Source organism: Hakea prostrata, unplaced genomic scaffold (assembly GCF_041222555.1).
Source record: "Hakea prostrata isolate BN-2017 unplaced genomic scaffold, UWA_Hpros_2 contig_16, whole genome shotgun sequence".
Lineage (NCBI taxonomy): Eukaryota > Viridiplantae > Streptophyta > Magnoliopsida > Proteales > Proteaceae > Hakea > Hakea prostrata.
In genome coordinates this window covers 345,928-368,193 of record NW_028291135.1, presented here as the reverse complement: position 1 = coordinate 368,193, position 22,266 = coordinate 345,928, and the positions used below count along the sequence as shown (strand labels likewise).

Below are 22,266 nucleotides of genomic sequence, written 5' to 3'. Positions count from 1 at the left end.
TAAAACCTAATTTAACTCTTATGTTTTTTAGGTTAAGAAAAAAAAGGATAGGAAAAAATTTACTTTTCCATAAAATTTCGAAATACTGTTTATTTGGTTCAATTGGGTAAAAAAGTAGGTTGTTGACATGGCATGCCACTTTTCCCACTCCACCCACGTTTAAAGTCCCGTGAGTTGTTGTCAATTATGAATAGGAACCAGTGAGGAAGGGTGTATTGGGGGCAACTGTTGTTGCGGGTGAGCAAAGTAAGTACTAATTGCTGTATTTTTTTTCTTTTTCTTCTTTTTCTTCTTTTCGTTATAAAATGATTCTTTTAGCGAAAAAAAAGTCCCATGGGACTTTGTGGGATATTGAAGAATATAAAAAAAGTATGATCTACGAATATAGCTTTCGTACATAATCATTTCATTTCTCTCCTATTTTCCCACCCGCTATATGTCTCACATGTTTATTTTTTCGGCTCATTTTTTTTCTTATAAAAATGATGCCCTAAAAAACATAGCCTACGAGCGTGACCACAATCCACAACTGCCAGTTGAAAATCGTTAGGCAGTCTATGCGGTTAGATGTGTATCGGTTTAAACTGGTATCTGTCGCGGGATATCTGTTCGTATCCGATACGGTGCAGTGGATCCATGGTTTTCTGAGGCTGCGTTGAGTTAACGCTGAAATTACGAGCATATCTCTGAAAGGAGTAGAAAACTGCTTGTGCTTGTCGACCCGAGCCGGGAGGCTGTTCTTCTTGTTTGGTGTATTTACTCTGCTATCTCTTCGAGATTTTTTCTACACTAGAAGATCATAACAATGGTACATCTGAATCCATTTTATTTTTCTTACCGAGAAAAAGAAACCATTTGAATTTGCTCCCTTTCTTCTGGCTCTTTAAAATTTTTTTTTCAGTTTTTTTTTTCTTTCTTTTTCTGGGGGACGAGGGAATTGTTGTCTGCTTTGCTTTGATCTTATTTGAGAGTTAACCAAATATTGCTGATTCTATTCTTAGGGTTTTACTGATTTCGAATTCTAAATTCTGAATGTGACGAGATGAGTCTCCTCTTCACTGGTTGATTCTTTGAAGTTATCTCCTTTAGTCGGGTTTATTTGTACCAGGCCGAAATTTTAGGATTTTAATTTAGAGGTGCTTATGATAGATAATTTTCTAGTCTTTTTGTCATCCAACATGACAAGGAAACTAGATTCTGCAACCGTTGATAGATATTGAAGGATTCGGATTCCTCTAGTAATTTACGCATGGAAGTTCTTTTGTCTTCTTCAATGTAATATATTTTCTTCGTTATGCTGGAATTTTTATTGCGTGATTTGCAAAGTTGTCACGCTAAAAGATGACAGAAAGGGAAGAATGAGTAATTTTGCTGCACAAAAAGATGTTATTTAATTTTTTTTCCTGGTAATTTGTCTGGGAAAAACAACATGGCTGTATATGAAACAAAGTCCGTGGCCATCAGGATGTTATTGCCTGCGTTTTTTTATTTTTAATTTTAACCATCAAACTTGAGAGATTTAACTCCACATATTCACTCTCCTTTTTTGGGTACGGTTTATTTTATTTTCAAAACTTTTCTTTTGGTTTAATTCCAGGCTGACCCCGAATTGGAAGCTATCCGACAAAGAAGAATGCAGGAGCTAATGGCACAGCGTGGCATTGTAAGTTATAATAACCTTTTCGTTTTCAATAGCACACACTTCCTGTTAGATTGGCTTAATGTCCTTGTCTTCTTTGTGGATTTATAAGACCCTTTACTGATAAACTCCGTTGTAAAATTAGGGAAATCAGCAAAACCCTGAGCAGCAGAAAGCACAGGAAGAAGCTAAAAAGTGGGTATCATTGTGTACTTAATATAGTACCATGAATTAGTTTGGTTCTTAAAAGTTCTGTTTGAATGGGATCATTTAACTAATAACTACTCCAGGGAAGCAGAAGAAAGGAGGCAAATGATGCTTAGTCAGATCTTGTCCTCTGAAGCTCGAGAGAGAAGTAAGTTGACACTTCACCATTTTAACCTTCAAAAAGGAATTAAAAAAAGAATGTTTCACTTTCCCTTGAAGTTGTGATTTCTCATTTAGTCTTCATTCCTCACTGGTTATTGCTATTTGAAGGAAGGCTCATCTCCTTTGACATAGCAAAATGTTAGGAGTATACTCCTTTTTGTTTCACATATACCAACTTATTTAACTGAAGACAAATGCATATGAATGGCCTTATCCAAAAAAGGTTCAGATCACTCTTCCCCCTTTTTTTTTTTTGGGGGGGGGGGGTTGGTAAGTGGGGGATTTTATTTACGAAATGTTTTCTGCCTTGCCCACAAGTTATCGACTCATTTTTTCTTTTTGCTTTATTGTCTTATGCCCTTACCACTTTTGTGGTTTAGAGAATTGGAGGGAATGAATATTTCGTTTTTTTGGAATGATGAATATAGTCTTCCTGCTGCTTTGAATTTGCAAGGTCAGAATCAAAGATGTGGAAGTGCTCAATAATGGTTGCAGTGGTTTCACTGAGCAATTGGACATGAGGAAAAAGGTGGTCATCTTTATAACATCTGGAACCAAAGATGAGATGATCTTTGGCTTCAGAGATTTTGCTTTGGCACTTTTTTCTTTTATCTTTTGATTGCTCAGCTCATATACAAATCAGGAGTTTGAAAAAATAATAGATAGCAGATTTGAAACTTAAATTACCTTAGAAGAATACTAATGATGCATGATACGCAAATCACAGCAGAACTTCTTAAAACAGAAGTACTCAACATGTGTACAATGATGAATATGTGTATTAAAGAATCAAGCGTCCACTATGGCCTCATGATCAAGAGTCATGAATACTCTTAGGACCTGAGAAACAAAACCCTCAGGTTGCAGGACTTAATCTCTACACTTTACAATGTGAATCTATTTCACATGTTCAGTACATAGATTCTACCCTTTTCTACACATCGAAACTGTAAACTCTGGAATAAATAGATTCCAAACTCAATTTAACCCAAATTTTGTTTCAACTAAACTATACATCGAAAACTAACTTCTCTAGAATTTTTAGTCAGAAACAACTTCTGAGTTGGGTATCAGCTCCCCTGAAGAACGTTGTCCAGAATTGTTTTAATTTGTTCACAGTGCCGTAAGATGATTCCAGAACCTATACTCCCAAGTTTTTGAAATTTATGAAACTTTTATGGCATGATTTAGACTCAATATGGATCATATCTAGAAAGTTTCTTTTTAATATGATGTCTAGTTAAGTTTTTTTCTCCAAAATCAGGGTTCAGATCAGGGTTTCGGTCCATCTATCTGACCTATAGTATTTTATTCACTATCAAATGAGGTCAAAGTTATCTCAAATTTGGTTGAGACATCTAAAATTCCTCAACATGCCTATAGAATTCAAGACAAAATTATGTGTTAGGAGGTAAACCCATGCTCCCATGATTTGGTAGAATTAGTTGGCCACTGACAAAAAATAAAATTCTAACATTGCATTTTAGGCAAATTCCACCAAAGGTGATATTATAAATAAAAAGAGATTCAAAGCTACCTCATAATTTCTCCCTTGACCATGGGTTTACAATTATTTGCAAAATTAAAATGAATCATCTGAGGCCTATAAGGTTTACCTGGTGATCTCTTTTAAGTCGAAAGAGATGGTAGGGTTGGTCCCTTTCATTCATAGGCATGCCCTGAGATTCCTTTTAGGTTCTCAAGTGTTAAAATGTAGGATTCCCTCATCCCATGGTTGCTTATAGTGTCCTTTAAAATTCTCTTCTTAATTTCATGGGTTGAACATAAAGAATCCATGGCCAAAATAAAGAAAAAGGTTTTATCATAATGAATCCAACCATTATTATAATTATATGAATTTAAGTATAATTTTAATCGAGTAAAATGATAAAATCAAGGTATGGAACATTGAATTCACTAGGGTTCATCGCAGACAATAAGGTCCAGGTTTACATGATCTCAAACAATAATTAAAAGGAGGGTCTTGAGCTTACCAAAAGGAAGAGCCTTCTTCTTTTTCCCTCTTTTTCTTCTCTTAGTTTACTTGTCTCTCTCTTTTTTCCATGCTGCAGGTTATGGGATTGCTGCCCCCTGCTTTTTATTTTACTTTTTCTCACCTCTCCAATTTTTTCCAATTTCCCTCCCCTTTTTTCCCATTATCTCTAATTCTCCTTTCTCTTCTCTCTTTTATACTCTCTTACTTATGTTCATTTTTCCTATCTTGACTACTTTTTAATTCACTTTGGCTTTCTTAGTTGGTGTTTTTTTTTTCTAATTAAAAAAATAAACTATCTTTTGAATTCAATATTTTATTTGCGGATAACTTTAAACCCATGGCGTCCTTTTTAAGTAATTAAATTACAAACCATGAGGTCACCAATTAAGTTATATCGAATGTCCAATAAAATAAATACTTGAACCATCTTGGGCAGAGATGTTACATAAAAGAGTTTGAAGTATTTCTTCGCAAATGAGTTGAAACATGGGGTAGAGATGGTGGTTAGGAATAATGAAGGACAAGGATTGCACTATTCATTGCCACCTATGTAAGCTGACATATTTGTAGACGGTCTTAGCAGGAAGTCATAGACATTATCAATTGCTTCATTAGCTACTAATGAGAAACTTATCGAAGAAGCCCGGAAGCTAAACCGTAAACTTCTTATTGAGAGCATCACCATATCGCTAGCTTCTCTGTAACCGTTGATTGTTGTTAAGTGGGATAATTTTATTTTTACTGAGTTTTCTTGTGATTTGCGTATCACATGTCATTATATTCTTCTTTTGCTTGTAGTAGGATTGGGAATTGTTTATCATGGATAGTAGTGATGATGGGGTGATAAGTAATATGTGATAGATTTTTAGTGGAGTTGGTTTATTATGATTCTCTACTTCACTTATTATAGAATTTCATGTGGTATAGGATGCATGCATAAGCGTAATGGGTCATAACATCATGTGAGTTGTGTATGCATTTGGTTGAGTGAACATTCCCAATACTACGACCCTTGCCAATATGGGCTTAGGTGTCATAACTCTTATGGGGCTAGTTTGATGAATTATGCCGAACTACCTATTTGGGAATATGATGTTGTGTTTTACTATAAGGGGTGCTCACTGATGATTGAATCTCGACTGAAGGGTGATAGGACAAAGAGGTATATACTATGGGTTGTCTGGTTTGGACCTGCATGGCTAGCATTTGACTTTCAGATCTCCATCATGTGAGCAGTAATAAGGTCACCTTAGTGCGTCTCAAGTAACACTGTACTAGCATTGACTTAGTGATAGTTTACTAGGTGTATTGTTTCTTGTTCTAATCAATGAGAAACAGGCATATTCATGGTTATGTAATTTTTTTAAGTACTTGTTTGCTTGCTTATTCTCTTGATAAATTATCGCTGCATTTTAGAAGAGATAGAGACCGGATTGCACTTGCGTCTCCCCTCACTAAGCTTCTGTCAGGAGGCTTACCTCTCAAGAAATGGTTTTTTTTTTTTTTAAAACTATGTTGTAGGTGATACTCTAGCTCTGGAGTAGTATGCTTTGTTGGTTCATGAGGTTAACACACATGATGTTGATTTTTGTTTTTGTGTGTGTGTGTGTGTGTGTGTTGATTGTGCCTTAGGGGCATAGTGATGTAACAAAGGTCAGCAGGCCCATGGAGGCCCAAAATTTGGACCCAAGTCAGCCCCCTGTCTATGTGGCAACCAGGGCTGGCCGAATGCCCCTAGGGTTATTTTGGTGACTTCACACCCTTTCATGGGTATCATGACTACTGTTAGACTCTGTCCTGTCAGGAATCTGGATCGACTTTTCTTTCTTGAGTTGATTATGTCATGGTGAAATTGTCAAAAGAGTTTTTGTCCAAGTAGGAGTTATGCAAATCAGGTATAGGGTTAGGGGTATTTTAGTAATTTTCCTAGACTTAGGGTTTGCCCAGGAAGTTCCAGTGAATAAGGATGAAGATTCTAGGTTTTCAGAGGGTGTTTACCCACTTTCAAATCCAGTTACAGTGTGAACAGGTTCTGGGTATTTGCTGGTTTCAGATTTTAGAATTTTAGAGGGCTCAGCTAGGGTTAGGGAAGGGGAAAGGACTTGCTGTTCTGCAGTTCGGAGTTAATGTTACTACTGTTCTGCAGTTCGGAATCTGAATTCAGTGAATGAAGGGCAGTGGTGTTAAGGACTTGGGTTTCTTGAAATTTAAAAATTCTGCAGAACTTAAGGTAGAAGATGAAATGCAGGATTTTTCTAAGTCAAGAAAACTAAGAGTTTTCGGGAAAATAACTTTAGGATTACACCCTAATGCTAGGTGTGAGCCAAGGGAAGGGGGAAAAGATGTCTAATGGGGCTGGGGCTTCAGATCTGCAGGGCTAGGGGGTATGCTGTATCACAGGGAAGAAGGGGATGAAGGGGAATGGCTATGGTTTCTAGGAGGGCTAGGGCTTGGCTGAAACTTAAGGGGGAGGGTGGGGGATAACTTGTGGTGGGACTGGGGTCATTTTCTAGGTCTAACAAGGGGGGGGGCTGGGGGGGGGAGGGATGGAGAGGCTACGGTGGTGAGGGGTGGAGATGCTATGGTGGTGAGGGGGTGGTACTCTAGGGTTGTGCAGGAGAGGCGAAGGAGTGAGGAGGCTGCGGACAAGGAAGGGAAGGTTAGAATTGGGGTTGGGGGTCTTCTACTTACTTGGATGCTGGTGATGCTTGCTGGGATTAATGCTTGATTGCTGAGAATGCACTTGAAGATTGAATGCAACAGGTTAGAATGCTTGTACTTGACACCCGCAGGGTCCCCCTCTTAGGAGCGCTACCACTCCTTGGCCAAAACACTCAATTCATTAATCAATCCAAGCTGAAAATTACAATGCAAGAAGAGGCTATTTATAGCCTGCAAATAAAAGACTCTGACTCAACTTTGGACTTCTTAACAGACAAGGATTCAATTACATCTTGGACTAGAGTCACTAGACTCTTAATAATGCGGCAACTTCTAACAGATAAGGAATCTTATCTTATCTCAACTAACTAACTTCCACTTACTTAGGTTTCATTCAAAACAACTTTTAACTGAAAATAAAACTCTCTAAACAAAAGCAAACTCAAGTCAAATTGCAAATTTAGACTCAACAAAAATTCTGGAAAATTCTAAAATAATTTCAGAAGTAAAATAAGGGCTAAATGCCCAAAATAGCCCTCAAAAGGGGCTTGGCCAGCTTAGGGTGGCTTCTTGGAGCCATCATGGGGACCCCACTTGAGGTTTCGGCCAGGGGGTTCCTTGTGTTCACATCAAGTAGTCCTAGTTGGAAATTATTTCCTTCTACATGAATGTCCTTTTATTTGTTAATTTCTGTGGTGCCTAAGGAGTTGTATGGTAATGATTCTATGCCAAATTTTCCAATTCGGCACAGAATGCACTTTTTATGCTTCTGTGCCAAATTGGGCAAATTTGGCACATAATCTGTACTAAAATCTTGTATGGTTGGACAGTGATGGGCACGTTTCTTTGGCAAAATTGGCATAGAATCTTGTAGGGCATGTACAAAGTCAGAGTACAAAATGGGCACTTTTTTTTTTTTTTTTTTTAAATAAAACCAAAATAAAACTAAGCTAAATACAAATACCACATAAGAACATCAAAACCAAAGGAAAGATCACCAAAGACTCCATCTATTTATAGAAAAATGATTTTCATTATTTGTCAAAAACAAAATTAACAACATGAATCCTGATGGAATCGAACCATCATACCCTAGAAACTTTCTAGGTGCTCTTCCATTTGAGCTAAGGATTCTCACCTACAAAAACACATGTTGGATCAATCCAAAAGAGTCCCTATTATGAAAATAGCCATAAAATTAATATTTTTCTTCTATGACAAACAAAATGTTAAGCAAAGAACCTATTTCTAGTCATAAAAGAAATATTATTCTTCCAACAGTAGAGAATAGCCATGACTTCCAACAACAAACCCAGTTAAGTTGCACTTCAATTTTCACAGATCATAAATGATAAAACCACATCTTTCATGCAATGCTTAAGATTTAGAAAGCAACTCATCTCTATAAGACATAAGCAAACGATCATTAACAACTAAAACACATCAATATCTTAACCCAGGCTAAAAAACCATAATATAACTTGCTAATACTATCTGAAATCAGAACCAGAAATTCAGTAGCAGACTAACTTTATAGAATGAAACGACATGGGTGAAGTTCAGAGGAGCAACTTGTGCATTCAAGCTACCTTAATCCCAACCACCCCTTCATGAGAGCCATTCAAGCGACAAGAACTGCATAGAAAACATGAACAAGCTTACACAACACACTTCATGAACAAGCATAATAGATGAAATTTCAATGCATGTGATTCATATATTTTCATACTAGGTCTTCAATGGCTTCCAGCAATGCCTTATTTTGCAATTTCAAATCACCCACACTCACAAAGACTGGTTTTAACTTAGCTAGTAGCGCTGACAGCAATACTAATGTTAACAACAATATGACTTTGAAGACTGGTAACTGCAGTTAAGTGTTATTTACACATCCCATCAGAACAGTCCAGAGAAACTCTATTTGGAGATGTTTCTAGTGGTTCATAGCATTTTGTTCTTTAGGCAAAACAATATACACTTAAAGTACAAGGTTAATTCATTCAATTTAACCACTCTTGAGCAGATAATAAAGCAGCAATAACAGAACTTCTCCTATAGGCCATTGTGCTAGTTTTTGAACTGTCGAAATCAGATATTTTAGAGTTCTGAGCACTAGAATTAGTGGGCAAAGCATGCACATCCAAACATGCTTATGTAGTTCTAACAATTGTGTTTAAAATTCAAGACTTCATAATCGAGCAGGAAATCAGTACTAGAACCTGGCCAGAGTTCAAAAGAAATAGAATTTGAACAATTCCTTCACAAATTTCCATTTGTTTCCTTTAGAAACACTAGATATTTAAAGACGTGAATTTGATGTTTAGTAAATTGATTTGACATGCTTCACAAAGGCTTCTTGAATTTGATTTGAGGGTTGGAAAACCACAACCTTCAAATTTGATACTTTGTTTCTGGATCTTCTTTCATGGTAGAAAAATGATAAAAGTCCTTAAAATTCACCTAGTTGAGCCTAGCTTTTTGTTGCCACATTCTGTCTTTCTGATCGAGAGTTAATCTCAGCTTAGCTAATAGGTGATTATATTGAATATCCAAATCTTCTGATCTAAGTTCAGATGGGATATTGAGAAGAGTCTGAATGCTAGATCTGATATGTTACTGCTTGACATTAAGTTCTCAACCACTTATTTATTCCAGAATTTGGTTTGTAGACTCCCCTGTTTTCAGCCTGGAGGGGAAGTCCATGAAAACATCCATCTCCAAGGAAGGAAGGTGGGCTCAAAGTGAGGTCTGTGGTTATGTGAGAGGTTTGTTGTGCAAACTGATTTGCAATTTCCATATCATCACAAGGTGGGAACAACTATTCAGAGTTTGAGGCATCAGTCGAAGTCCTAAGTATGGGATGAAACAGATGAGGAAAGGGTGGATTTCTTTGCCTTGGTTTCCGGGAAGATCTAGATCTAAAGCCTGGGCCAACAAAAAGAAAGTGGGTGCAGTTCATGAAGCCTTTTCTTGGGGTATAATGCATTTGGTGGTGGATTGGGAAGATTATGGGTGATCTTTCCCATGATGAAATCATCGTAAATATGACTCGCATCAGCTAGCAGGTTTGATCTTCATGAGGGAATTGCAGATTTAGGCAAGAAAAGGTTAACAGTATGAGGACTTTTTGCTGCTATGTTGGTCAACAAATCAGAGGAAGTTCTGAATGGACAATTCCCATTTTTATGGTCCACTCTTAAGCGAGTAGAGCAGATGGATGAAGGAAAGAACTCATAAGTGAAGTAGACAATAACACTAATATGGGTAGGAGAAATTTCAAAAAGAACTAAAGTAACAAGGAAACTATAGAACAATTCCTTTACACATTTCCATTTGTTCCTTTAGAAACACTAGATATTTATTAAAGACGGAAGCAAGAAAATTTGCTACCTACGGTTAGATGATTCAGGATACAAGACTACAAGTGTGAAAACTAATAGTTGCTATATTCAATTTTGTTAGATGTTGTTTTTCCTTCAATTTCATTTCATCACATTTCTCATCCAAAATTTAGGGATTTTATGACTGTTTAGGTTGTAAAACCGGAGACAAAAGAAAATTGCGAAACCATTTCTGCAAATTTTTGTAAGACTCCATAGACACCATGTGTTGGTAGAGAAGAAGAAGAAGAAAGAACTTTTTGAAAAAATAGAAGAAACAAGCAATCCACAACCGAGCTAGAAGAACAAAGAAGCAGCAGAAGAGGTTCCATTTGCTCAAAATTGCTCAAAAATTGTTAGGGAAAAATACAACAAGCCAAAATCGTTAAAACCCCAGGTTCCAGTTGCTCAAAAATTGTTAGGGAAAAATACAAGCAGCCAAAATCGTTAAAACCCCAAGTTCCAATTGCTCAAAAATTGTTAAAGTGGAAAAATACTTACGGACTACATTTTGTAATGAATAAACTCAGATTACGAAGATGAGAAGAACCTGAGTGGGCTGCTACAGAAGAAGGTACCTGGTGGCAGTGGAATGTCGACGGAGAGTAGAGTCTGGCTGAAGTGGCGAATGAGAGTGCAGTAACGCGGAGCTTTTTCTTCCGTTGGTTGTACTGAAGATTTGTCTTTCCAAAACTAGAAAATGAGACTTTAGCAGAGAGTTGGTTGCAGAGATTTTAGCAGAGAGTCGAGAGTGATGCTGAATTGAAGACATATTTACGAAAGAAGAAGCCCATTAGGTTAGGCCCATCAAAGGCCTAAAGTTGTCACCTGAATCAGCCCATGGTTTTCATGGGCTAGGGCTGTTTTAGTGGGTTAAAGTTAGCCCACATATGTTGAACTTCATAGTCTAGACCTAGCCTAATCTGTTTTTGGAGTAATAAAGGGGCTTTAGTTTGAAATAAGAGACTCATTGTAAAGGAGTTCTCTTTGTCAAGAGTTAGGTAGTAGTTGAGTTATTAATAGGTAGGTGGTGTTAGCTAGTGGTTAGATGTTGCCATTAATGTTTATGTCTCTTTAAAATGCTATATAAAGAGACTTATGTAAGTGGTGAAAAAACAACTTGTGAAATGAAATCAAATTGCTTGCTAGCATTCCTCCTCTTGGAGAACCCATTGTGTTTGATCAAAGTAGATTGGTGTTCGATCCAATCGATGCACCTTGCAGTGAGAAGCCCGGGTGTTACATGTTACTTTGTTGTCCTTATTGTTCTCTTAATTCTTTTATATTGTTCCATCCATTCTTCTTTATAGCATACTGCTGTTTTGAAAACCTAGTTAGTCCTTGTTCTTAAACCAATATCCTTGTTCTACCACTTCGGTTTTCAGCCTTCCATTATATCTGAATTTTATCTATCTTAAGTCTATCAAATCTGAAGTTGATTCCCTATGAAAGGTCCTATTTGGCTACTGTTTTGATCATTCAAATACAGTACTACATTAGAGAGAGTTGAGCGAGACGAGAGCGAATCGATGAGAGACCAGATAGAGATGAGAGTTGAGCGAGATGAGATGACATCAAGTTCGTTGGGCAGAGAGTTGAGAGAGACGAGAGGGATGCTCGCAGATCAGGGCTGTTGTGAGAGATGAGTTGGTTTTACATCAATAACCCTGAGTTCCGTAAAGGTCGTATTGTGCCCCGCATTTTAGAAGAGAATTGCTTCCGTGTCAGAGAAGCTCCAATTTGGAGCTTGTTGGCACATAAATTGTATGTCAAACACCCGGTTCAGCACACTTTTGCTGAACCAGCACACAAAAGTCAGACTAGTTTACCATACAAACTTCTGCTGACTTCTGTGCCAAAATGGGCAAATGGCACAGAATAAGTGTGCCAGAATTGTTACCATACAACCCCCAAGAGATTCCTCTTTTTGGGTTGTTAGTTATGAATTTATTAATTAGTTGAGAGTTGTTAAGGGACTTCCAATTCAAATTGGATTCCCAATTAGAGTCCAAGTTTGTTAAGTCTAGTAGTTAAGTCCAAGTGTCTTTTCTTTTTTGTAATTAGCTATAAAAGAGAGCCACCCCCCAATGTAAAATCAGGCTGGATTAATAAAGCAAAGCATTGAAGGAAATTGGGTCGTGGGTTCCAAGGAGGATCCCACGGCTGAGAGTGTTCAAGATTCTTCTTCTTCAACTTCTTCTTGCAGCAGCCTTGTGAAAGCATTCAACAGCAGCCTAAAGAGTGTTCCAGCCCCACTCCCGACAGCAAGTAAAACCCCATCTGCTATCCCCACCCTCCTTCCCTAAGCCTTGTGCAACCATCCCTACCCCCTTCCCCCTCTTGTGGCAGCAGCAAACCCCCTCCCTAGCCTGTGCAACCCTCCTGGACCCCTCTTTTCCCTCGTGGCAGCAGCCCTTCACCCCCTCTTCTCCCTTCCACCCTCTTTTCTCCTTTTGTTGATTCTTGCTGCAGCATTAGAGAAGAAAGAAAAACAGAAAAGAAAGAAAAGAAAGAAAAGAAAGAAAGAAAGAAAGAAAGAAGAAAGAAAGAAATAAGAAAAGAAAGCAAGAAAGAAGAAAGAAATCAAGAAAGAGAGATTAAAACCCAAGATCCCAAGAACCTTTTCTAGAATTCAAGAAACCTAACCAAAGTGAACCAAGAACCCTATTACAACCAACATCTTTTCTCAATTCAGCCTTAAGCCTCCCCAGATCCAACCGTAGGCTTCCCTTTCCATCCTAGGCTTAGGCTGGGCATCCCAAAACCATCCCATAATGATTTTGTTAAAACCCCAATTTTCAAATCTGTTCCATTAATTATTTGAACCAACCCATTTAGGTTTTGTTAAACCAAATCATCCCCAAACCTTTCCCACAATCCTAATTCTCCATTCTCTGCCCAATTTCAATCCCACCTTCTGTTTGCTAAAATCCTAACTTGTCCCTATCCTTTTCATAATGAAAATAAAATCTTTCCGAAGTCATCTTGAGATGTTAACCAATGTTTCCCTTTCTTTACCCAAAATCAACCCGTAAGTAAAGCCCTGGCTCTTTGGTAGCCCAACCATTAGCTGGTTCTAGTTTGTAGAAGATCTTGAAATTGTGCTCAGAATTCTGGGTTACATCACATAAATATCTAGTTAATTTATTTGATTTTAGGCATTATATGGATGTTACTCTTTTATTTGGTTTAATGCCTTGTAATGATGCTTTGATGTAATAAGACAGTAGATGGCAAAAAATTTAGCTTGTGAGAACCTTAAATCATTTATAGTACAATTCAACTTTCTTCTTGCTGCTAATGATTAATAAATTCTCCTTATATCATTAATATTGTGATCTTAGAGCTAATATTTGTTTTATTTTAAATTTTAGAGTTGGACCATGGTTCATTTAGTTAAATTACTCCCTTTTATTTCTAATTTCTGGTCCAATTTAAGTTCGTTTATGTGATTTATGCCTTGCAAGCTTATGCTGTCTACTTTGCCAGGAGTTTTAGATCTAGTTGTTGAAGTCTAAATCAGGGTTCCTTGGTGTTTAAAGTTCAATTGCATGAGATCCTTGATGCTTGAAGGCCTAGTTGGTTTCAGGGACTTGGTGTTTTAAAATCAACATTACCTGCTCTGACTGTGAATTCAGTGTTCCTCACTGAAGATCCATCATCCTCATCAAGCTGTTGATCAAGGATTAAGTTAAAACTGGTGCCATTAAATGGTCCATTGCACCAGTAAGTTCTCTGCAGAATGTGAACCAGGATCTATCTAGGATTTGATTGATTGAGGGAAAAGCCCTAGATGTTGGTCCACTCCAGGATCCTTTTCCTGAGAATCAGCAGTCTTCTAGAGTTTATAATACCCTATGATCGAGGGAATAGGCCTGTTTTGGAAGTTCTAGGGTTGGGAATGGGGTAGGGCTTGGTTTGGTTAGGGTTTAGAGGCGAGGGTTATGAAATCCAACTCTAATCCCTTGCTGTAATTTTGATTTCAGAATTGGATTCCAAGTCTAGGGTTTTGGAAATTTGGGTTTCTTAAGTTCCAGGGTTGGGGTTATGGTCAAAGTTCAAGTCGGTTGGGGAAGATAATTCTAAAATGAAATCTTTTGGATTAAGGGTTTGAAATTATGGTTGAAAGTATCGTTAGGGTTTCTAGGGTTCTTTGGAGGTTAGGCCAGCAAAATACTTCTGGGATTAGACTAGGGTTTGGTTGGTCCGATTGGGCTGAAACTAAAAGGGAAGGTCCCTAGGTGATGTAACCAGGCCCAGCTCCCTCAAAAAACTAGACCAAATGCTCAGAAGGATATTTTTGTCTTTTGTCACCTTCTTTGAACACTAAAAGGGTCCAACAACCCTGATATTTTTGTGAGTCTACATCTAGTTTTTGTTTTTCAATTGGATTAGTGGTTGGAGTCCCGGTCAGAGTTGGAGTCCCAGTTGGTACCCAGTTTTCAATCCTTCTGCATAATTGTTAATATTATTTTGCAAGTTATTTTTGAGCTAGGAGGTCGTTAGAAGACTCCTTTGGAAGTTGTTAATTAGTTGTGGAGTTGTGAAGGGAATCCCAATCCAAATTGGATTCCCCAGTTAAGAGTCCGAAGTTTGTTTCTTAACTAGTTAGAATCTTAGTGTCAGTCCCTCAAGTGTAAGGCTATTTAAAGCCCCCACCTCATTGTAAACAAATCAGTGAAGCATCAATAGAATTTGGAAGACTTGGAGTTGTGGGAAGCTTGTCCACGACCTGGGTTTTGGTTTGATAAATTCTGCAGCTCCTCTTCTTCTTCTTCTTCTTCACATTCTACCAGCTTGTGGCAGCCTTGAAGCTTCACCAAGTCCTGCAACAGCACCTCCATTCCTTTCCTCCCCAAGTAAGCTAATCCCCTGCCCCATTCTCAACCCAATTCTCCTCCCCCACCCTTCCCCTTCCGTCGCAGACATCCCAGCCCTCTTCCCTACCTTGCGTCACCACTAGAAACCCTCCCATGTCATTGCAGACTCCCCTAGCCCCTCCCAGAACCCTTTGGCACCTCTTGGATCCTTCCCTTGCAAACCTTAGTTGATCCCCAACCGTCCCCTAATCCTAAACCCTAAGTACAACCCTTCCCCTTTCTGTTTCCTTCTTTTTTCCTTTCTTTAGTCTGCGACAGTCTTAAGGAACCAAGAAAGAAAGAAAAGAGAAGAAAACAAAGAAAAGAACAAAAGAGAGAAAGAAAAGAAATGAAAAGAAAGGAAACGGGAGAAGTCAAGATCCCATTAAGAAATCCAAGTCCAAGATTGCAAGAAAGAGAGAGAAAGAAAACAAAGAACCTGCCAAGAACCATATGCAGCCATCTACTTTCATCCCTAGACACCTACAGGCCCCACCGCAGCCCCAAAAACCCCTTCCCTTTGGTGCAAGACACTCAATCCTTTCCTTCCCTTTGCCACAAGACCCTAAAACCCCCCTTTACCCAATCCATCTAAGTATTTTTGAGCCCTAATTTTCCCAACTCCATCCCAAAACCCTAACTTTCCCACATTCCCATCCCATCATGGGTATTCTTTGGGTAATAAACTTCTAATTTCTTCCAATAGAATCTCGTAAGACTGCATCAGGGAGGGGATCCTGAGTGAGCCCAATTTTAGGGTTTGATAACAAAATTCAAAACCTTTGAATTTCAGGTTACATCACTAGGGTCAGGGGAATGATGTTCCTAAAGTTTGGGACAGATCTAATGGTTAGATTGATTTAGATCTGACCTTAAATTTTAGGTGTAAGAAGTCCAAAAATTCCAGAAAATTTCTTGAAGAAATCGGGAGGTGAGGGAATGCTGCAGGAGGGTTAGGGGAAGGGGGAAAGATGATTTGCGATGGGGGAAGGGGGTGCAACTTACTGGTTTTAGGGTTTGGGAATGGCGAAAGGAACCTATGGTTGGGAGTAGAAGAAGAGGGACGGCTAGGGTTAGGGTGAGGTTATTATACTTACTTGAGGAAGAAGGGCTTCTGGAGAATGTAAAATCTGCAGAATTCACTCAACTCAACTCAGATGCATGTTCCTCCCATGGGAATGCACAACTCCAAGCTTAGCTCCTTAAATCTCAAATATAAACATAATGTTAATGTTTACAAGCTAGAAAGGCTTATTTATAGCCTTTTAGAAGGAAGTCACAATAGGACCCAACTTTAGAAAATAACTCAAACTAGGACTCCCTACTTTTGACTAAGACTAATATTCATACAAGGACTCTATTAGAAGGATCCAAATTGAAAAATAAAAGTAGATCTGAAATCCTTGTAGGAAGCAGACTGAAAGTCTGAAACTAGGGAAATCCTTCACTATTTAGGAACCCCCCACCCTAACTAGGACTCTTCAATAACTTGACAAATTATTACTTCTCAAAAATAAAAGTAGATCTAGGATCCTACTAGCATAATCGATCCAATAAAATGATTCATTCTCTAATTAGGAATCCTAACTAGACTAGGTCTTATTGTGTTAACTTATAACAAAGGATCCACACTCCTAATTGTACTCTGCATCCAATAAGACCCATTAGGAGCTCAAAAGGGAAGGTAAAATGAGCAATTTGCCCTGGGTCAAATTCCTTCTTGGAGGGCAGCAGGAAATTGGACTGTGTTTCTCCCTGGTTGCATCACCCTAACCCTAATCCCCTGTTCTGTCCCCATTTGATCCCCTTCAACTCAGCTAATATTTCACCATTATAAACCATTTAAATGCCATCGAAGTATTATTCCCCCTGTTATTCGTTTAGAAAAGAAAAACTAACCATCCCTCCATCCAAACCCTAAGTTCATTATCACCCCATTCCAGCTTCTTAGGACCCACACATTCAATCCCCAATTCCAGCAGGCCTATAAACACTTTCCCTTGACAAGTCAAACCCTGGTTTTTCTCTCTGCCCAGCATATTCCCTTCGATTCCTTGCCTTGTTTGATCCACCAAAACTGTCCATTAGAATTTATTGTCATGTGGTGGACAGCTACATCACTTCACCCCTAGACTCAAGCTGAAGCCCTAACCAAAATCCCCTTCTCAAGGACCGTTGAACAGCACCTCTTATATATTCTAACTGTCCTACATTTTAGGACTTTGACTCCGACCAACAGAATTCTCCCAGGTTTGGGTAGAACTTTCCTCTCAACTTGCACATCAGTCACTTAAAGCCCCATCCCCATCTGAGTACTGCAGATCGCAACCTGACCCCCTCATTTGTTTACGGCTGAAACCTATTTTGCTGGTTCTGTTTTGTAATCTTGGAAGAACTGGGATTTGGTTAGTTTTTTTCTACCAAGGCTACATCACAAGAAGGCTTCAACTGGGTCTGAGTGCAGACCCTGGAAAGTTTGATGAAGCCTCCAAGTTTGTTATTATTTATTTATTTATTTTACTTGAAGAAAATTAGGGAAATTAAACTAACAATTAATGCGAAAACTTTAACTATGAATGTGTGGGGTATTTGAGATTCGAATCCCCACTGCCTCTCGCTAACTGATTTCAGTTCTACACCTCAAAATAAAATATGGTATTTCCTAGACGTGCCTTATCTTTGCAAGACTATTGTCCTTCACTGAAGCTGGGCACACTTAGTTTGTTTAGGTATAGAGCATCATTTGTCAGACTCGTACACAATCAAAAGCATCAACTAGAAGGCATATAATTATATAAATTAATGAAAATAGGCAATTCATTCACATCCCAAAGAAAAAAAGAACTAGCTACTCATTACAACATCACTCATAAAGCAAATAATAATAGCAAATGAAACTCCACTGGGATTGTCACTGCTTGTGGACAACACTCTATCGAAGGCTTCAGTTTAGGACCAAATATGTTGCTGGACTACTGGATAGAATAGGGGTGGGGATTGATTCTTCTTCTTCTTCAGCATGAGAGAGAGTGAAGGGGATTGATTATGAGTAATATGACAGCCAAGATATCCCTCCAAAACCCCAGAGTTCCTTTTTAGAAGCTCTCCCTCTGTCCGCAATGTTTCCTAATCTACTACTCAAATTCTCTTGTATTTTCATAAAAAGGAAGGAATAAAATAAAATCAACCCAATTCTATATTGTTTCCCAACAAGTAAGGAAAGAGAGAAACGAGAAAGAGATTGGGTGGATTGATTAGAGAAGGAATAATAAAAATATAGGAAAGAAGAAATAGGCAAGAGACGAAATGAGGAAGAGAGAAAATATGAAAGAGAGAAGAAATTAACAACTTGCTTTCCTAAAACTAAAAGATAAAATCTGAAAAAGGGAAGATAAAATAAGGAGGAGATTACTAGAGAAAGTAGGGGAAACTAGGCTGTTAGAAAAGAAATAGGAAAGTCAAAACTTGTCACGCAATTCACTCTCTCTCCATTGACTCTAGGTGATTTTGCATTATAATTCCAATTCTGCCCCTTGACCTGAAAGTCAAATAAAAGCAGTGATTTAGCTCATATAATGGGAAGAAAATATAAAATAAATACTATATCTGATGATCTTGATGCACCTATCAGTTTTAGAAATGTTCAAGCCTGAACTCTGCAGTAAAGCCTGGGAAGAACTGAAATTGCAGGGATGTTTGTGTTCTCCTTTGTGTTAGAACAGAAGCAGCAACTAAGATCTCAGTTGTGGAGCAGTCACAGAGAATAGCAGCACAAGTGAGGATCAAGTGCAAAGGGTGGAACATAGGAGAAGAAAGAGTAAGCAGACACAGGGGATACCAGCTCTCTCCAGCTTTTCATGTCACACACTATAACAGGAAACTTTGCTTGAAGCAATCATTCAACTTCATTAAATTCGAGGGTATCCTTTATGGGCTGTTATGAATTAGTAGACTCAAGGAATAAGCCAAAAATAGAGAGTAATAAAATAGCAGTCTCTTCTGTGGCTGAGACTTGCTTTACAAGCATTGAAACAAATTAGAAGGTAGCTGAAATAGGTCTAGTTGAAGGCAGCTGAATATTTGATCTTCTTGTTAAACACTTTTGAGAGAGAGTTTCTCCATTATCAATCCAATCTTCTGTTTGGCCTGATGTCTTTGTCGTTTGACATCACATTCTTATAAAAAAAAAAAAAAAAAAAAAAAAAAAAAAAAAAAAAAAAAAAAAAAAAAAAAAAAAAATAAAAAAATTATTTTTTTTTTTTTTTTTCCCCCACCCCCCCCCCCCCCCCCCTAAAAAAAAAAAATAAAAAAAAAAAAAAAAAAAAAAAAAAATTTTTTTTGGTAGGAAGAAAAAAAAAAAAAAAAAAAAAAAACAACCCCACCACACACACCCCCCCCTTTTTTTTTTTTTTTTTTTATTTTTAATTATAAATTATAAATTAAATTTTTATATAAAATTAAAATATAAATTTTACTCATTTATAAAAAAAAAATATATAAAATTTTTTTAAAAAAAAAAAAAAATTTTTTTTTATTAAACACAAAAAAAAACCCAACCCCAAACAACACCCCACAACCCCACAAAAAAAAAAAAAAAAAAAAAAAACCAAAAAAAACCCCCCTCCCCCCCAATACCCCCCCCCCCCCCTTCCCCCCCCCCCCCCCCCAAAAAAATTCCCCCAAAATTTTTTTCTATTTCTTTATCATTTATAATGTAGCATCAATTGAATGAGGGCCAGATAGCGAGAGCCTGTCAAAACCAACCATAAGAAATAAAGAGAAGGGTCCCTTGTAGTTCGGTTTTGGCGTCCCTGGGTGAAACAAAGGGATCTCAAAAAGAGGACTCTGGTTTGTCTGGTATGTCTGAAACTTCAATGTTAAGTTTATATGGTAGTTAATGTTGTAGGTGAATAATTTGGGATCAATCCAGGCTATTAGGGAAAATTGCAAGTGGATGATTTGCTTGAGACGTGGAGTTGGTGTTTATAGGTTTCAGATATGATGTGAAGTTTTAATGGTAAACTGGCTTGAATATGGTTCTCGATTTTAGGGTTTTAGGTAGTTTGGAACTTCAAAAATTGTTGTCTTGAAATTGGCTGGTTATAAAGGCTTCAAACTAGGACTGAGTCTAAAGGTTTATCGGGGCAAGCAAGTTATGGTTGAAGTCTAGGACAAAACTGATACATAAATCAGAAGTTAATGGAGTATATTGAATCTGAAGGGAAAATGGTTCGGCCAGGGTATTTAGGTTTTCGAGCAAAAAGATAGGTTGAATGTAGGTAGGGATGGCCTGTGATGTAATAAACTTGCTGTGCACAAATGGAAGAAGTGAGGATGGAAATGGCTGCCCAAATCCACCGCCTAAAACAAGATTCTTACTCTTGAACCACCAAGATTCTTATCCACCTAGGATCCCAGTGCTGGACTTCAAACACCAATTCCAATAGAATAACGGACCTTAAACACTAGACAGATGTGGTATGTGGACAATGAGGCAGAAATATTTTGGATAGGTGGAGCATATGCTGTCGTGTTCATATGTCAAATTCCAGTCAGAAAAGAGGTGGTCACAGGCAAAGTATAGCATGATAGGAATCCTCTGTTTTTGGTAAAAAGCATGAAAAGAATCTGAGTCTACCAATGTGGTTCATAGGCATCCGTGGGAGTGTATGCCTATTTTGATATTAATGCATAGTGATTTTATTAAAAAGAAAATCAAATTAGAGGCTTAAGTTTAGCATGAAAAGAATTTAGGCTTTACCATTAAAAGACTCCAGGTCTATCAAATATGGCACATGGACACACATGGGAGTGTATGCAATATATATACTTAATATGCTAATATATCAGGAACTCATTGGGGGTAAAAAAATATATATTTGAAGTGGAGGCTGAAACTTGACATTTACATACTCTAGACCATTTTCTTGAAACCAATAGCCAAGTTGTGACATTACCACCCTTCTGCATGCCAGAATGGGTGCCTTTTTGGAGTTTTTTAACCATTCTACACTTGCCCAGCATAGTTTAGAAAGAATGTAGATTATAGCTCTGGACTGTGAGTGACCATTTTGTTAACTGCAATTTACTGTCATTGCCATCATTTTTCTTTTTCTTATTTATTTCTTGTCTCGCCAGTTGCTCGGATTGCTTTGGTGAAACCTGAGAAGGCACGAGGTGTTGAGGATGTTATTTTGAGAGCTGCTCAAATGGGTCAAATAGTTGAAAAGGTAAGGTGGAAAGGTGTATTCAATCAATCTTGAAATTATCCACGAAGGAGATAAATTGGGGGATATGATACATTTGTGTTTTTGGAATTCCTTGGAACAATTTTCAACTGGTTCAACTGCAGGTGTCTGAAGAGAAGCTTATATCACTGCTGGAGCAGATTAACAACCAGACGTCAAAACAAACCAAAGTGACGGTGAGTCCACATTAGTTTTTCTCAGCTTGTTACTAGCCAGTAATTTCCTGGACTCATATGATCATCCATGTTTTCTTCAGATTCAGAGGCGGCGAAGTGTTCTTGAGGATGACGATTAGCTCTAAGGTTGATATTAATAATTCAATGTTAAAGATGGTACTCACTCTTTCAGGTATTTACTGTCTACTTGATGGGGGGGGGGGGGGGGATTTGGCAATTCAAGACTCATTTCTTCAGAGCAAGCAGAAATTTGGTCCCTGGTTTTTCTTAGCTGCTTTGTATCCTAACAATGTAAGTTATATATCATCGAGATGCTTTTGGTGTGGTTATGCATGTATTTTACAATACTAGTTAGACTATGTATTCATCTCAGAACTATGACTCCTCTCAATTATATTCCTTTTACCCATGGTTCTCTGAATCTAACAGGGGACTTGTTGAGTGTTCGAAACTTTGAATGCAGAAACTTTAAAATTCACTGCCAAGTCCCATGATTATCTAGATTAGACTTAATAAAATTAGGAGCAACAACTTGCTCTGGTATCTCCAAATGGAGGTTTTAAGAGATCAGCATTCCATTTATCTCTTGGAAGCAAAGACAGCTTAAAGTTGGATCTGCATTGAATATATTAGTCCAACCAGTTACTGAATGTAGTAGTTAAATCACCATTTTATAACTTTTAAATTAACCATTTTCATTATATGAGATTACTTGAATTCCCGTATAAAAATTTGAAATTTGAAAAAAATAAAAGAACAAAAAAGCGACACAATTGTCTTCATCAAAATATCCTTCATCGGCGAGACAAACCTCCCTGAGATTTATAAACTCAACTTGGCCTTACCTTCCTTCTTCATCGTCTTCATTTGGATTCGTTATATAGACATCGCATGAATCACAACAAGATATTCAGCTGATGCATTTTGCTGATTATTTT

The 22,266-nt window shown here is 37.7% G+C and overlaps 1 protein-coding gene across 1 annotated transcript; it reads left to right on the top strand.

Moving 5' to 3' along the window:
* Positions 1-533: 533 nt before the first annotated feature.
* LOC148999305 (double-stranded DNA-binding family protein) lies at positions 534-21,529 on the top strand. Its single transcript, XM_089141288.1, has 7 exons — positions 534-808; positions 1,598-1,663; positions 1,785-1,834; positions 1,930-1,994; positions 21,043-21,134; positions 21,257-21,328; positions 21,409-21,529. The coding sequence occupies exons 1-7, from the start codon at positions 806-808 to the stop codon at positions 21,445-21,447; spliced, it is 387 nt and encodes a 128-aa protein (XP_088997414.1). The 5' UTR covers positions 534-805; the 3' UTR covers positions 21,448-21,529.
* Positions 21,530-22,266: the final 737 nt, after the last annotated feature.

What these genes read in the sequence shown, in the direction of transcription:
- LOC148999305 (XM_089141288.1), top strand. An exon ending in GCACAGGAAGAAGCTAAAAA is followed by an intron (nt 1,835 to 1,929) that starts GTGGGTATCATT and finishes TAACTACTCCAG; the next exon opens with GGAAGCAGAAGAAAGGAGGC. An exon ending in TGGGTCAAATAGTTGAAAAG is followed by an intron (nt 21,135 to 21,256) that starts GTAAGGTGGAAA and finishes GTTCAACTGCAG; the next exon opens with GTGTCTGAAGAGAAGCTTAT.